This window comes from Leucoraja erinacea, chromosome 4 (assembly GCF_028641065.1).
Source record: "Leucoraja erinacea ecotype New England chromosome 4, Leri_hhj_1, whole genome shotgun sequence".
Taxonomy (NCBI): Eukaryota; Metazoa; Chordata; class Chondrichthyes; order Rajiformes; family Rajidae; genus Leucoraja; species Leucoraja erinaceus.
This window is the reverse complement of record NC_073380.1, coordinates 45,713,822-45,728,265: the sequence shown is the minus strand read 5'-3', so window position 1 is coordinate 45,728,265 and position 14,444 is coordinate 45,713,822. Positions and strand designations below refer to the sequence as shown.

The window sequence follows — 14,444 nt, the reverse complement described above, 5'->3', positions numbered from 1 at the left end:
CCACCTGCCTGCGCTTGGTCCATATCCCTCCAAACCTGTCCTATCCATGTACCTGTCTAACTGTTTCTTACAACGGGATAGTCCTAGCCTCAACTACCTCCTCTGGCAGCTTGTTCCATGCACGCACCACCCTTTGTGTGAAAAAGTTACCCCTGGATTACTATTAAATCTTTTCCCCTGCACCTTGAACCAATGTCCTCTAGTCCTCGATTTCCCTACTCTGGGCAAGAGACTCTGTGTATCTACCAATCTATGATTTTGTACACACTAATATTTGTTAATACAATTTATAAATACAATATTTATAGATTTATAAATACAATATTTGTGGTATTGTAAGCATATTAAAGTACAGACACTCCCTGTCATATGTATGGCTTTTATTACGTGAAATCTTACGTAAGTTAAAACTTATGTATGTCTGAATCACCATTCCCATCCCCTGCCCTAAATAATTCCCAGAGAGTATTAGCTATCTCAGCATCTGCCTGTGTCCGAGACACTTTTTGCAGCGCACGGCCTTCTGGGTAAGCACGGCCACCATTGTCGGCTTGTTTCCGATGTAAACGTAGGTGAGCGTACAGTGTTGTGGAAATTACATACTGCCTTGATTGCACTAGTTACTGTGTACAGAATTGTTTACGTAAGTGCGAGTTTACATAGTCGCCTATTGTGTAAATCGGGGAGTGCCTGTTACTCAAAATCCTACCTCAATCCTGGAAGCACTAAGTTAAATGCAAGGAGCAATTTTGAATATATGCAACTAACACATGGTTCTTGATAGTGGAGAAATCAGTTGCTTAAATTAATTAATAGAAATTAAATAATGAAACATTTTGCATTTTGGATAAAACTTGATAATGTCTTTATTTTCCCCTGGCCCAAATAGAATCAGGGTCTCAGCACAAAACATAAATTTGCTTCCAGAGATGCACAGATGCATGGGTGGCGCAGTGGTGCAGCGGTAGAGTTTCTGCCTAACAACACCAAAGACCCGGGTTTGATCCTGACCTCGGGACCAGTTTGCATGTTATTCCTGTAACCATGTGGGTTTTCTCCGGGTGTTCCGGTTTCCGCCCACATCCCAAGGACATGCAGGTACTGTAGGTTAATTGGTTTCTGTAAGTTTTCCCTATTGTATGGGATGTGAAAGTGGAATAACATAGAACTATCTCTAAAACTGAGATGCTGCTTGACCCACTGAGTTCCTTCAGTGGTTTGTTTTTCAATCTAGATTCCAGAATCGGCCACCTGTATTGTTTTCTCACAGAACTCACCTCCTGAACACCTCCTTGGAGTAACTGAGCAGGTCAGGCAGCATCTCTAGAGAACTTGGATAGGTGATGTTTAGGTTTGAGAACGCCATCTATCTTTGTTCTCCAGAGGCGCTGTCTGACCTGCTGAGTTACTCCAACACTTTGTGTTGCTCCTTTTGTGTATTAACTAGCATCTGCAGTTCCTTGTTTCCACGTACTCACTTCCTGGTACTCATCCGGCCAATGGGAATGTCATAATGCCATAAGCTATAGGAATAGAATTAAGCCATTCAACCCATGAAGTCCACCCTGACATTCAATCATGGCTGATCTATCTCTTCCTCCTAACACCATTCTCCTGCCTTCTCCCCATAACCTCTGACACCTGTACTAATCTACAAAAAAATCCACAGATTCACCTCCTTCTGACTATAGAAATTTCTCCTCATCTCCTTCCTAAAGAACGTCCTTTAATTCTGAAGCTATGACCTACAGTCCTAGACTCTCCCTCTGGTGGAAACATCCTGTCCACATCCACTCTATCCAAGCCTTTCACTATGTCGGGTCCCTTGGGCTAGATTTAGAGCGGTTTCCTCTCTCAACTCCAGCCTCTCCTGTCTGTGGTTGCCACAGTTTACATTGCTGCTGTCTGGCTGCTATGGGGAGTTGTTGGAGTAATTCACACGAGACATGAGTGACCATCAAACTGTAGCTCCTTTATTCGCAATAACTTGTCAGACAAGGGGTAAAGATTTAATAGGAATCTGAAAGGTAACTTTTTCACACAATGGATGGTGGATGTATTGAACAAGCTGCCAGAGGAGATAGTTGAGGCAGGGACTACCTCAACATTGAAGAAAAAGTTAGACAGGTAACTGGGTAGGACAGGTTTCGGAGGGGATATGGAATAAATGCTGGCAGGTGGGACTAGTGTAGCTGGGATATGTGTGGGCAATGTGTGGATATGTGTGGGCCTGTGTCACACTGTATCACTCTATCACTCTCTGAGAAGAACAGTCAAGTGAGAGACTGTCCAGTGGATTCAAAGTAGGCAGTGTCTTTATGCCATTTTTGATAGCATAAAAGTAAGGTTAGTCACATGCACTTGTTTACAGGGTTAACTATTGTGATCCAGCATCCAGTAACTTTCCACTGAAAAATAACCTTGTAGGAAGATTAGGGTGTGGAGGTGTAGTCTTGAGTTCACAAGCTCTTCCTTGTGTTTAGAGGACTTGTTTTTAACTCTATGGGTCACCGGCACCAGGCAGGTTCAGCCGAGGTCTGAAGGGTACATTCACAGGAGTAAGGTTCGATTCTCACAGAATGAAGTGCTGCCCATGTTGAAAGGCAAAATGGAAGAACAGCTCAGTTACTCCCACAGTTTCACACAGAGCAGAATTCCAAGGTGCCGACAGGGAACAAGCACGCAGAAATGGCAATGGTGCCATGGTTTCCATTACTGTTCAGTAGATCCTGCAAATGCATTCCGATGGGAACAGTTCAGATCCCTCATAATTATGTGTAACTCCCAGCACTTGTACCAAATGTCATTTCACTGTCTCAGCAGAATACGTATTTCTTATGTAATTCTTGGCCTAAGTCTGCTGTTGATGCCTTTCATTGGTAAGGATGCAGCAAAGTGTCAGAAACTGTGTACAGAGCTCTTCGAAACCCTAGAAACATAGAAATTAGTTCCAGGAGGAGGCCATTCGGCCCTTCGAGCCAGTACTGCCATTCAATATGATCATGGCTGATCATCCAGAATCAGTATCCCGTTCCTGCCTTCTCTCCATTTCCCTTGTTTCCGTTCAAGAGCTACATCCTATTCTCTCTTGAGTACATTCAGTGAATTGGCCTCCACTGCCTTCTGTGGCAGAGAATTCCACAGATTCACAACTCTCTGGATAAAAAAAGTTTTTCCTCATCTCAGTCCTAAACGGATGACCCCTTATTTTTAAACTGTGACCCTGGTTCTGGGCTCCCCCAACACCGGGAACATTTTTCCTTCATCTTGCCTGTCCAATCCCTTAAGAATTTAATATGTTTCTATGAGATCTCCTCTCATCCTAAATTCCAGTGAATACAAGTTCAATTGATCCATTCTTTCATCATATGTCAGTCCTGCCATTCCGGGATTTAATCTGGTGAACCTACGCTGCACTCCCTCAATAGCAAGAATAGCAAGAAATACACTTGAACATTTTAATAATTGCGCAGTCAGTAATTTTCAGTAGCTGCCAGTATAGAATGTGAAGTCAAGGACCAGAGGAAATGGCCCAGTGGCTGACGAATGCTGATGAATGCTAGTTTATGGGAGTTTCAAAATTACATTGTGCTATTACAAGTGCCCAAAAACAAGGTGTGAAGCAAAAAGTGCCTGACCCACTGAGTTACTCCGGCACTTTCTGTTCTATGAAGCCAAAGAGCCAGAATGGAGGAGGTGTGTAGTCTGAGGTAAAATCAATTGAGTTTCACACCTACAATTGACAAGATGAGACTGCACTCATTCCGTTGAGTCCATTCAGCAATTCTGTACACGACAAAAAGACTGTATGCTCCACATTTCAAACATTATTTGTGGGCGTATGGAATTGTTGAATTTATTAAACCACGTGAAGATTGAATGGAGAACAGAAGACAATGCAGGTGAGTCCTGATGCAGGGTCTCGACCCAAAATGCCCACTATCCCTTCACCTCCACGGATGCTGCCTGACACATCGGGTTTTACAAAGTTTGCCGTTCGCAGATAGAACTGGATGTTATAAAAGAGAATTGCACTGTAATGTGGGGGCAGATTAAAACTTCTGACAATCCTAGGGAGGAAATAATAACAAACATGGATGGGAAAATGTCAGCCCTATACACTCTAGCCAGATTCATGCACCATTAAAAGTATTGAGGCAACTCAGAGAAGGAGAGACATTGTTTTTAGTTCTGTTATATTTTGGCAAAAAACAGTCTGGCAAAGTTTTGGTTATCTCAGATGTCCTGTAAAGACTGTTGAAAGCAAGTTTTGTTGGCCAAAGGTACCCTTATCCACACCGCCCATCTTAACTAACAGGATTACTTAGAGGACGGATAGCATGTTACAGCAGAAGAACACAGGGTTGTTTAATATCCATTTATTTATAACTGTTGCTATTGTAAATAAATAATAGAATAACTAATCTTAAATATAGGTTTAAATAATGCATACAGTAAAGTAACAACCATACATCTTCCAAAAGGTTGGGTAGTTGAGAATATAGGTTACAAGAACAATTCAAATAGGTTGATTAGAAATATAGATAACAAAACATAGAAATAGCACTGAAGGCCACTTGTTTGAAAATCATGTTTCTCTTTAATTTGAAACAGCAAACTGGTATTCACTCATTTATAATTATCAAGAAATTGTCTCCTGTGCAAGGCACAAATACCTGTCAGCTATTCTCAGTTTCAGTATATATACCTTTAATAGTTTGAAATATTGTTATAAAACACAGAGTAGAACAAATTGTTAATGTTACAAAAGGTATGGCAGGCCCTTTCATACTTTACTCTTAAAGAGACAGCATCCCTCTCCTTTCTTTTTATTTTGGACTATTGAAAATATCATGAACTGTAACAAATAGATATTATGTTTGGCCTGTTTGCCATTCAATTGATCTGATATCCAATCTAAAAAATATGTTTTTTATACCAGTTCTCCTTTCTAAAATTAAATTCTGAAAGATCTTGCATCTGTTTCGGTTGAACTAAAATAATATTTAAAGATAATACTTTATATCCTGCTAAAGCTGTACTCTCTCACCGATTTGATTTAGTCTTGCAAATGGGTTAGACTCAAGGAGTGAGCTTTTTCTTTTAAAACACAATGGTAACATATAATTCAATGTCAACTGTGCTGGCAGAAAGCACAGAAAATACACCAAATGACTGCTAAGGAAAGTGGCTGCACTATTGTTCAGATGCATTGCCTTTATTTGACGTAATCCAATGTAACAGGCAAAAAGGGAAAACTATTAAATATTTCTCTATGGTGTCCAATGACAAAGGAGCACATTCATCAGTACGAACTCTCTCATATTCTGGTAACTTCCTTTCCTTGTGCAAGTTTCTTGGAATTAGAAAGTTGAATTAAAAAATATGAACAATTTACTTTGGTGAGAGAGGAAATAGGTGTGGTAATATGGAACTATTCTTACTGCCGGCCAAGAGATCGAGAGACATGGCATGTACCTGGTTAGGCAATCTACTGTTGATTAAACATAAATATTACTCTACTGTTTCATAAAACTTCTAGTTTAATTCAATCCACAGTTTACCGCTACTTATTCCATCTGCAGCTACTTCAATTATTTTAGCACAGAATTAATAATTCCTTGCATTTTCTATCACTTCTTTCAAATAAAGTCATGAAAGCTGCAGATTCACAAAGGTTCTGCTTTGCCACACACAAAACTGAAAAAAAAAAGTGATACGCCACATTTGTTAAAATCCCACCATCAGTTTCTACCATCATTATACACTACAGTTAGTCCAATAAAACTAACAATAGCCTTCTGTTCGTAGTTCATTTGACTACATTTAAGACATGGCAAGGTAAGTGCACTTGAAGTGGTGCAAAAGATTGTGAAAGTGTTTGTAGGATTGAAAACAAAATCCTTAACCCATACACAATAGGGGCACGACGGTTGTGTATTTGCACCATGTAGGATGTAGCACTGTAATCACCATTAGTTGATCCCTTAATTTATTTTGTTCCACCAGCTCCCTAAATTGTGGCTTTAGGGATTTTTGCTTTTCACAAATGTTGCTAGTTTTTTTACAGTACAAGGGAACAGATTTTTCAATTTGGCTTTCAGTTTAAAATTAAACTTTTCAGACGAAATTTCCCAATATTTATACTTGGTGGCAAAATTGCAGTTATACAATGTAACGAGAAAAAGAAATGCCAAGGAAAAACCCATTCAGTAAGTTAGGTTAATGAAAGGAACGCTGTCTCTTGGAGAGCCTATTTGCAGGTTAAAGCTCTGTTAAAAACAAATATACCGACTAACTTTCTGCATAGATTCTAACCCACATATATTGTAGGGATTAAAATTGCATCATTACTATACAATAACACAGAAGAGATGTAGCTTTGTTATTAATATTGTTCAAATTGCTCATGCACTAACATGCAAATCTTTACAACTTTCAAAATGTATTTATCAAAACAATTGCTCTTGGAATATTAAAAATGTTAACAGTTATCTAGCAAAATGTCCATGCATTACATGCAACGTTGTCAGCTCTGGAGGTTTTGCATAAAGCAAGGAATGTGAACTTGTTAATATCAACTGTACATATGATTCAATCAGTCACTCCTGCTAAACTGGTTTGTTTGACATTGACCATATATTATCAGGAGGTACTTCCCCTGTTGATGAGAGTGGTGCAGAACCACAGGGTGTGTAAGGATCAGTATCCGTGTCTGTTTCACCCTCTGCTAAGTAAAGTTTTGATTTAGGCCAACTTCCGCCCCCATAAAATCCAAATGTCAAGTCGTCCTTTGACTGAGAGATGCTGAAACCACTTGGTGACCGCTGCAGTTCGTCATGGTTGATCGAGAGTAGGGAGACGGGGGTGTCACTGTCTTGTGTGCTTCTTCCCTGCCTCGCTGTTACTTTGTCCGAGAAGGGACTTGTTAACCTTCCTCCCTGATAGCTAGGGCATACGTTATCTGGTGTGTCTGTCAGTGAACAGATTGGAAGAACCGTTGGTCTTTCCGTATACGATGGAGCAGGAGGTGGGGGAAATCTTGACAAGTCGGCAGCTAAAGATGTGAACTTTGTACTTCCCGTGCTCTGTCTGAAGAAACCAAAAGGAGCAACAGAAGAGACTTGGACTTGATAGCAATTCTGAGGCACCATGTAGGTGCAGGAATCAGTATAGTTTGAGATGACTCTTTTAATTTCAGAGTATTTGTCTTCCACCTTGTTGTCAACTGGACTTTGCCCAGTGGAAGGCCCCGCACCTCTTGTTGAATAATACCCAGTTGATGCAGATTGCTGTGTATTCATCTGCTGAATGTGCATGTCTACCAGGAAGTCAATCTTCTTCTCCATTCCGTCTACCTGTGATGGATCAGAGAAAATGCAATCAATTTCATAACTGCAGACATCTTTAGATCTTTTGATCTTCAAAATTCATCCTGGATTTCAATTTTCATTGAGGATATTTTCAAAAAGGGAAAATAATGGTATTGTAAGTGCAGCTGGTAGAGTTAATGCCTGACCTCGGGCACTGTCTGTGTGGAGTTTGCACATTTTCCCAGTGACCGTGTGGGTTTCCCCAGGGTGCCTCCCTCAGATTCCTCCCAAACCCCAACGTGTGGGTGTGTATATTAATTGGCCTCTGTAAATTGTCCCTAGCATGAAGGGAGAGGATGAGAAAGTATAATAACATAGAACTTGTGTGAACGTGTGGTCGTTGGTCGACGTGGACTCGGTGGGCTGAAGGACCCATTTCCACATTGTATCTCGAAACTAAACTAAACCAAAGTAAAAAAAAACAGAGTCTCAACTGTTCATCGTTTCTCAGGCCCCGAACAAATGAATGTTGTTAATTGTCATTTATGTGACATATGATCAACAAATCCAAAACTACTGATTTTCTCAGTATCCCTATGAGTAAACACAGTGAGATGATCCACAACTGCTTCAATCTAATTCAGCAAAAACTGTCAGTGATATAACACAAGGATGCTGGCATGCAGATCAAATGGCCTCAGTTGGAAAAGGCATCTTTCTAAAATATGCCACCATACAGTGAATACTTTACCTTGTGATACTTTAACAACTAGTTTACAGGAATACTTAGAGTTATGAACATTCTTAGGACTATCCTATATACTTAGTGTAATTAAACTGGAGGACTACCTGCAACTCTGAGAAACTCCAAGGTACATGCTGCATGACGGCACAGCACTGTGAGCAAGTGGAAGCAGCTGGAGGTTGGTCTCGAGGAGATGTAAATGGGAGAAGTGGGACTTCTTTAAGTTTAGTGTTAGAGATCCAGCATGGAAACCGACCATTCAACCCACTGAGTCTCTACCCACCATCGATCACACTATCATTCACACTAGTTCTATGCTATCCCACTTCCTCAGCCACTTCCTACACACTCACGGCATTTTTTAGAGGCCATTTAACCTACATGTCTTTGTGACTAGGGAGGAAACCAGAGCACCTGAAGGAAACCCATACTGTCACAGAGAGAATGCGAGCGCGACCAAACCGGAAGCGGGGGCCGCGCAGAGGTCGAGTGATCCCGTACGAGTTGACGTGAAGTTCGAGCGAAGTCCGCGGGAAGTATGTGTGTGATGTACGGCGTCAAGACGCTGTGTACGGTGTCGAGACGCTGCGCACACCCGTCGATGCGGTGCGTACGGCCTCAATGCGGCTGCAGGCCGGCAGGCCGTTGCCGCATGGAATTTTTGGACAGTGTCAGTTTTTCGGAGCCCCGCACGATGTCGGGACCAGCTACGCACAACTCCATACGGCTCCGGCATTCGAAGTGGGACCGGCCTTGGCTCAAGCGACAACGTTAGGTCGCGCTTGTCTCATGCAGTCACATGCTCGTGGGACAGGCCCTTTACAATCGAGCCATGCACAGTATACAGATACATGATAAAGGGAATAATGTGAATAACATTTAGTGCAAGGTAAAGTAGCAAACTCCGATCAAAGATAGTCCGAGGGTCTCCGATGAGGTAAAAGGTAGTTCGGGACTGCTCTCTAGTTGTTGGGAGGATGGTTCAATCACCTGATAACAGCATGGATTGGATTGTGGCTAGTGAGAAGGCAAAGTTATGTTTCCCTAGTTTACAAGAACTGTGAAAGCACACAGCAAAGATGTTCAGTCTGAAAGAGAGAACCGCAGGGTCCTTTAAAATAAAACATATCTGCATTGTCCTTGCATTGAGACCAATACATTGAAGCATTACCTGTCTTTCAACCTTGACAAATCTTCCCATCATACTTTGGTCTTCAGCCTCAGGATCAATTCTAATGGATAATATTAAAATCAGATCCAAATGAACAATTTTGAATGAATAAAGGTCCATAAAGCAAATACTAATATAATATTCCTTCATGAATCGGTGATATTTTAAATAGTTCACCATATTCCTTTCTGCCTCCTTTGCCCCTTCTGTAATTCCTTGATATAGTTATAAATCTTAATGTATTAAAAAGTAACATGTACACTCTTCCATTTAAGGGCTCATTATGCTGAAGATAGACACAATGCGCTGGAGTAACTCAGCGGGTCAGGCAGTATCGCTGGAGAAAAAGGATGAGTGACATTTCGGGTCAGGAATCTTCTTCAGACTTTCTTCAGACTTTCCACCTGACGTCATCTGTTCTTTTTCTGCAGAGATGCTGCCTGACCCGCTGAATTAATCCAGCACTTTGCCTCCATCTTTGGTATAAACCAGCACCTGCAGTTCTTTGTTTCTTCATTATTCTGAGTCTATGTACTTGTACCGTCCTGATGTTAATAAAGAATAAACAGACCATTTTTCTAACAGGACCTCTTTTTAACCACTCAGGCTCTGGAATTTGTTGTTGAACTGTTAACTGAAGGGCATCAGTCATTTTCTTTGATACAGATGTTCTACATAACTTTGTAATCCCATTTTGGAGATCTAGCCTGGTTTAAAGGTCCTTGGCTTCTCTGGCATATTCCAGCATGTTCCCATATCAGGAATGTACTGGATATGCCAAACCCATTTACACTGGATATAGGTTACTTCTTAAGGGTCATAAGGAATAAGAGTAGAATTAAGCCATTCGGCCCATCAAGTCTACTCTACCATTCAATCATGGCTGATCTATAACTCCTAACCCAATTCTCCTGCCTTCTCTCCATAACCTCTGACACCTGAACGAATCATGAATCTATCTATCTCTGCCTTAAAAATATCCACTGACTTGGCCTCCACTTAGCCCTGATAAGGGTTCTGGGATAATCCTGAATCAAGGGTATCTAAAAATATTTTAAAATATTGTCCACTTGCAAGGGGGACATTAGGCTCCCCACTCTCCCCACTCTCCAGGAGTGCGTGTGGCCTGGATGTGCCCATGACCAAAAAAAACACAGGTTCCGTTTTTAAGCAGCGTTTATCAGGAGCCAGAAAAAACAGATGTGGTCTTCACTGAATCAAATGAAGGCTACTGGTGATCTACAAACACATCCCCACCACCACTGTCCCATCACCTTAGACTTTACTTGACCTGTTGGAGATACAGCGCAGAAACAGGCCCTTCAGCCCATCGAGTCCGCCGCCAGTGATCACCTTGCACACTAACACTATCCTTCACACAAGGGACAATTTACAGAAGCCAATTAACCTACAAACCTGTACATCTTTGGATTGTGGGAGGAAACTGGAGCACCCGGAGAAAACCCATGTGGTCACAGGGAGAACGTAGAAGCTCTGCACAAATTACCCCCCTGGTCAGGATCGAACCCGGGCCTCTGGCGTCGTAAGGCACCAACTCTGCCACTGCACCACTGTGACATGCCATGTACAAAGGTACAGTGAAATAACTTTTTTTCCATCCAGTTCAGTAAAGTATAAGCACAATCCCCATAGCTCAATAAATAAATTTCAATTTCTTCTCGATAATCTGATACTAAAATGTATAATACACATTTGTAATGAGGGCCTGTAGAAAAGGCCACAATCGTATTGCTGATTCAAACTCTATCCTATTAGGGCAATACAATCTACAGAATTAATGATGAATGGGTTGTCATGAGTTATAACATTGGGCAAATGCATAAATATATAATTAACCTATAAATTCCTTACTTGGGTGACTGTTGTAAAGGATACATAAAACCTTTCAGGCTTGTTTTCTTCTGCTTTGGAGTTGAAGGGTTTGCAGGTGCTAGAATCATATCAATTCTGCAAAGAAAAAGCATGATACACAATTACCACGCTAGGTTTTGTGAGCAGAATAATTCTGCACAGTTACTGTGTCAGATTGATGATTTTTCATCTGAATCTGAGTCCATTTCACTTCCCACACTTGCAGGTGCTATTGCGGCGTTTAAGAAACATTTAGACAGGTACAAGGATAGGACAGTTTTAGAGGGACACAGGCCAAGTGCAGGAGGGTAGATGGGATATGTTGCTGGTGTGGGCAAGTTGGGCCTAAGAGCCTGTTTCCACGCTGTAAGACTCCCTGACTCTATGACTTCTACTTGCACTCTTCCTAATCCTTACCACAACCACAACAGAACTCACAGTATATCCACCTTCCACACACACTTTCCCTCACCCTTAACTTTCAGCATTCCAAAAGAATTCTATACATCACAACATCTTAATGAGTTCATCAGTCATCACTCATATCTTCCGCCCTCCCCACCACACACTCCTTTGCAACCTTCTACAAGTTTTATTTTGCCTCCAGAAAAATATAGCAGGTGCTGAAATTCAGAAATAAATACATGAAATTGTTGAGCAGGTCAGGCAGTATCTGTGGTGAGGTAAACTGAGTTAATCTTTTAGTTGATGAGTGACTATTGAAACTGCCTTTTTACCTGCTCCCTTCTCACCACACAGAACTCCAAACACTTTCCAGATGGTTTATTTGAACTTTTCTCAAATCAGTGTACAGTATTCCCTGCATAGAATGTGATCTCTTCCACCTTGGGGACTCCAAATACAAATTGGATAGCTCCTTTGGAGACACTTAGACGAAAAACGCAAGAATAACGCAATCTATAAAACCTCCAAAGATTCTAAAAATATTCTCAACGATTGGATGGCAGCAAATAACCACAAAAAGAAAAAGGAGAGACAGGGAAAATGAGCAACCATCGAGCAACTAACCTGACACAATAGTAGGTGGGTGGCATGGTGGCGCAACGGGAGAGGTGTTGCATCACAGCGCCAGACACCCCGCTTCGATCCTGACTACGGGTGCTTTCTGAACAGTGTTTGTACATTCTCCCCGTGACCGCGTGGGTTTTCCCCGGGTGCTCCACATTCCTACTTCACTCCAAAGACGCGCAGGTTTGTAGTAAATTGGCTTCAGTAAAAATTGTAAATTGTCCCTCATGTGTGTAGGGTAGTGCTAGTGGTCGTTGGTCAGAGCGGGCTTGGTGGTCCGTAGGGTCTGTTTCCGCGCTGTATCACTAAACTAAACTAAGTAGATATACTCTGCCCGGAAAAGGTAAAAGGACTCGGGGGAGAAAAGTTTGATTCATGAAAGAAAAATTATGTTTATCTCATCCAGATTTTGTAAGGTTGCAGAATAAGAGGTGAATGTGGGAAAGGAGGGTTTCGGCCCGAAACGTCGCCTATTTCCTTCGCTCCATAGATGCTGCTGCACCCGCTGAGTTTCTCCAGCAATTTTGTGTACCTTTGAATGTGGGAAAATTGGACTCACAGAAATTCCTCACCTTGGATTATGTGCAGAACATCAGCACATAAACCATGTTTATGTGCCGATGTTCCGTGGTGACTGCCAATCACCACCCCCCCCTCCGGACACTTATTATTTTTTTATTCAAATCGTTTGCTATGTCGCTCTTCAAGGGAGATGCTAAATGCATTTCATTGTCTCTGTACTGTACACTGACAATGACAATTAAAATTGAATCTGAATCTGAATCTGATGTTGTAAGAATGGATGGTTTCTCCAGTGTTTTAATGACATTTAAAGATCCACCATTTCTCAATTTTCTATTTTGTTCCTCATCATTTACCTGGACTGTAGATATTTTATCCTTGAAAGCATATCCAGATGGCCTGCTGAGTATTGCTCAATAACATCCTTCACATCATAAGGTCGTAAAGTCTCCTTGAATTTTTTCTTGTTGAGGAAAAACTTCAGTATACTGCAGAAATAAATACTTTTTTTTAAATTCCTCTTTTAAGGATTGGAGTACCAACTGTAAAATTTTAAAATGCTTCCTGCTGCCATTTAAGTCAGAAACATATATTTGAGGGGATATTCTGCGTAGGTTCTCCCATAAATTTTCAATCATTCATTTTTTAGCATTCATTTTTGTAAATTAGAACGTGCAATTCCATGCTGTTGTGAAACCGGCAGCATTAATCTTACTCAGCATCTCTGAAGAAGGGTCTGAAGAAGGGTCTCAACCCGAAACATCACCTATTCCTTCGCTCCATAGATGCTGCCTCAACCGCTGAGTTTCTCCAACATTTTTGTCTACCAGCATCTCTATTGTCATTTAATCAAGCATAATAATCCAGAATTTAACAGACCTTGCAAACCTAAAACACATTTTGCCATTTAAACACTAATTTAAACAGTTAGTGATAGTAAAATATATAATGGAAAGTGTTAGCTGGCAATCACTAAATCTAACAGACTGTTCTAACTTTGCTGTTCTATGGCACTCCACCCTCCTTTTATTTTAGCATTACGCTAATGGTTGTTGTTCTTCTAAATCTCCTTTCATCTCCCCTAATCTTTACTGTCACAGTTTTATATTCTCTCCTCCCTTCATAAATTGGGTCATTCGGCCCATCAAGTCTACTCTGCCATTCAACCATGGCCGATCTATATTTCCCTCTCAACCCCATTCTTCTGCCTTCTCCCCATAACCCCTGACACCCATACTAATCAAGAATCTGCCAATCTGCCATTCATCCATTGACTTGGCCTCTACAGCCTTCTGAGGCAATAAATTTGTCGCCCTCTGACTAAAGAAATTCCTCTTCATCTACTTTCTAAAGGTACGTCCTTTTATTCTGAGATGGCCTCTGATCCTACTCCCTTTACTGTGTTTAAATCAAAACTCACCATATCCTCTGCTCTCGAATCTTAAACATTGGAACTTATTCTATTCCTTCTCAAAATCCAGGCCCGAGAGTGTTTAATTGCTAATTTGATAAGTCTGATCTTTTATCCTCTTCCAAGTTAAGGGTGTTGTATATTTTAGGTCATGGCTCTTAATCCAAATCTCTCAAAAAATAACTTCCCAAGCAGCCTCCTTCCTGTAATTAATGTACTGATTTCATCTTAATTGTTACAATGTTTGGGCTTTAATCTGAAGTTAATACAAAACACAATGAATTCAGCTACTTCAACTTTGGCAGTATAATGAATGCTCTTTCTAAATTGCAGAGGGAATTCTTCTGTTCTCATACTCATGCCAGAAGAAGGAGAGCTGTT

General features: G+C 41.0%; 1 protein-coding gene across 2 annotated transcripts in view; it reads right to left on the bottom strand.

Moving 5' to 3' along the window:
- Positions 1 to 4,334: 4,334 nt before the first annotated feature.
- Positions 4,335 to 14,444, bottom strand: part of kcnq3 (potassium voltage-gated channel, KQT-like subfamily, member 3) — a 309,684-nt gene continuing 299,574 nt past the window's right edge. The window contains exons 11-14 of one of the 2 annotated variants that reach the window (XM_055634158.1): positions 13,009 to 13,140; positions 11,102 to 11,197; positions 9,230 to 9,290; positions 4,335 to 7,358 (exon numbers count right to left, since the gene is read on the bottom strand). In XM_055634158.1, the coding sequence (XP_055490133.1) occupies positions 6,612 to 7,358; positions 9,230 to 9,290; positions 11,102 to 11,197; positions 13,009 to 13,140 (1,036 nt within the window). In that variant the 3' untranslated portion in view covers positions 4,335 to 6,611. The remainder of the gene's footprint in view (positions 7,359 to 9,229; positions 9,291 to 11,101; positions 11,198 to 13,008; positions 13,141 to 14,444) is intronic. The other variant, XM_055634157.1, reaches the window with a different exon arrangement.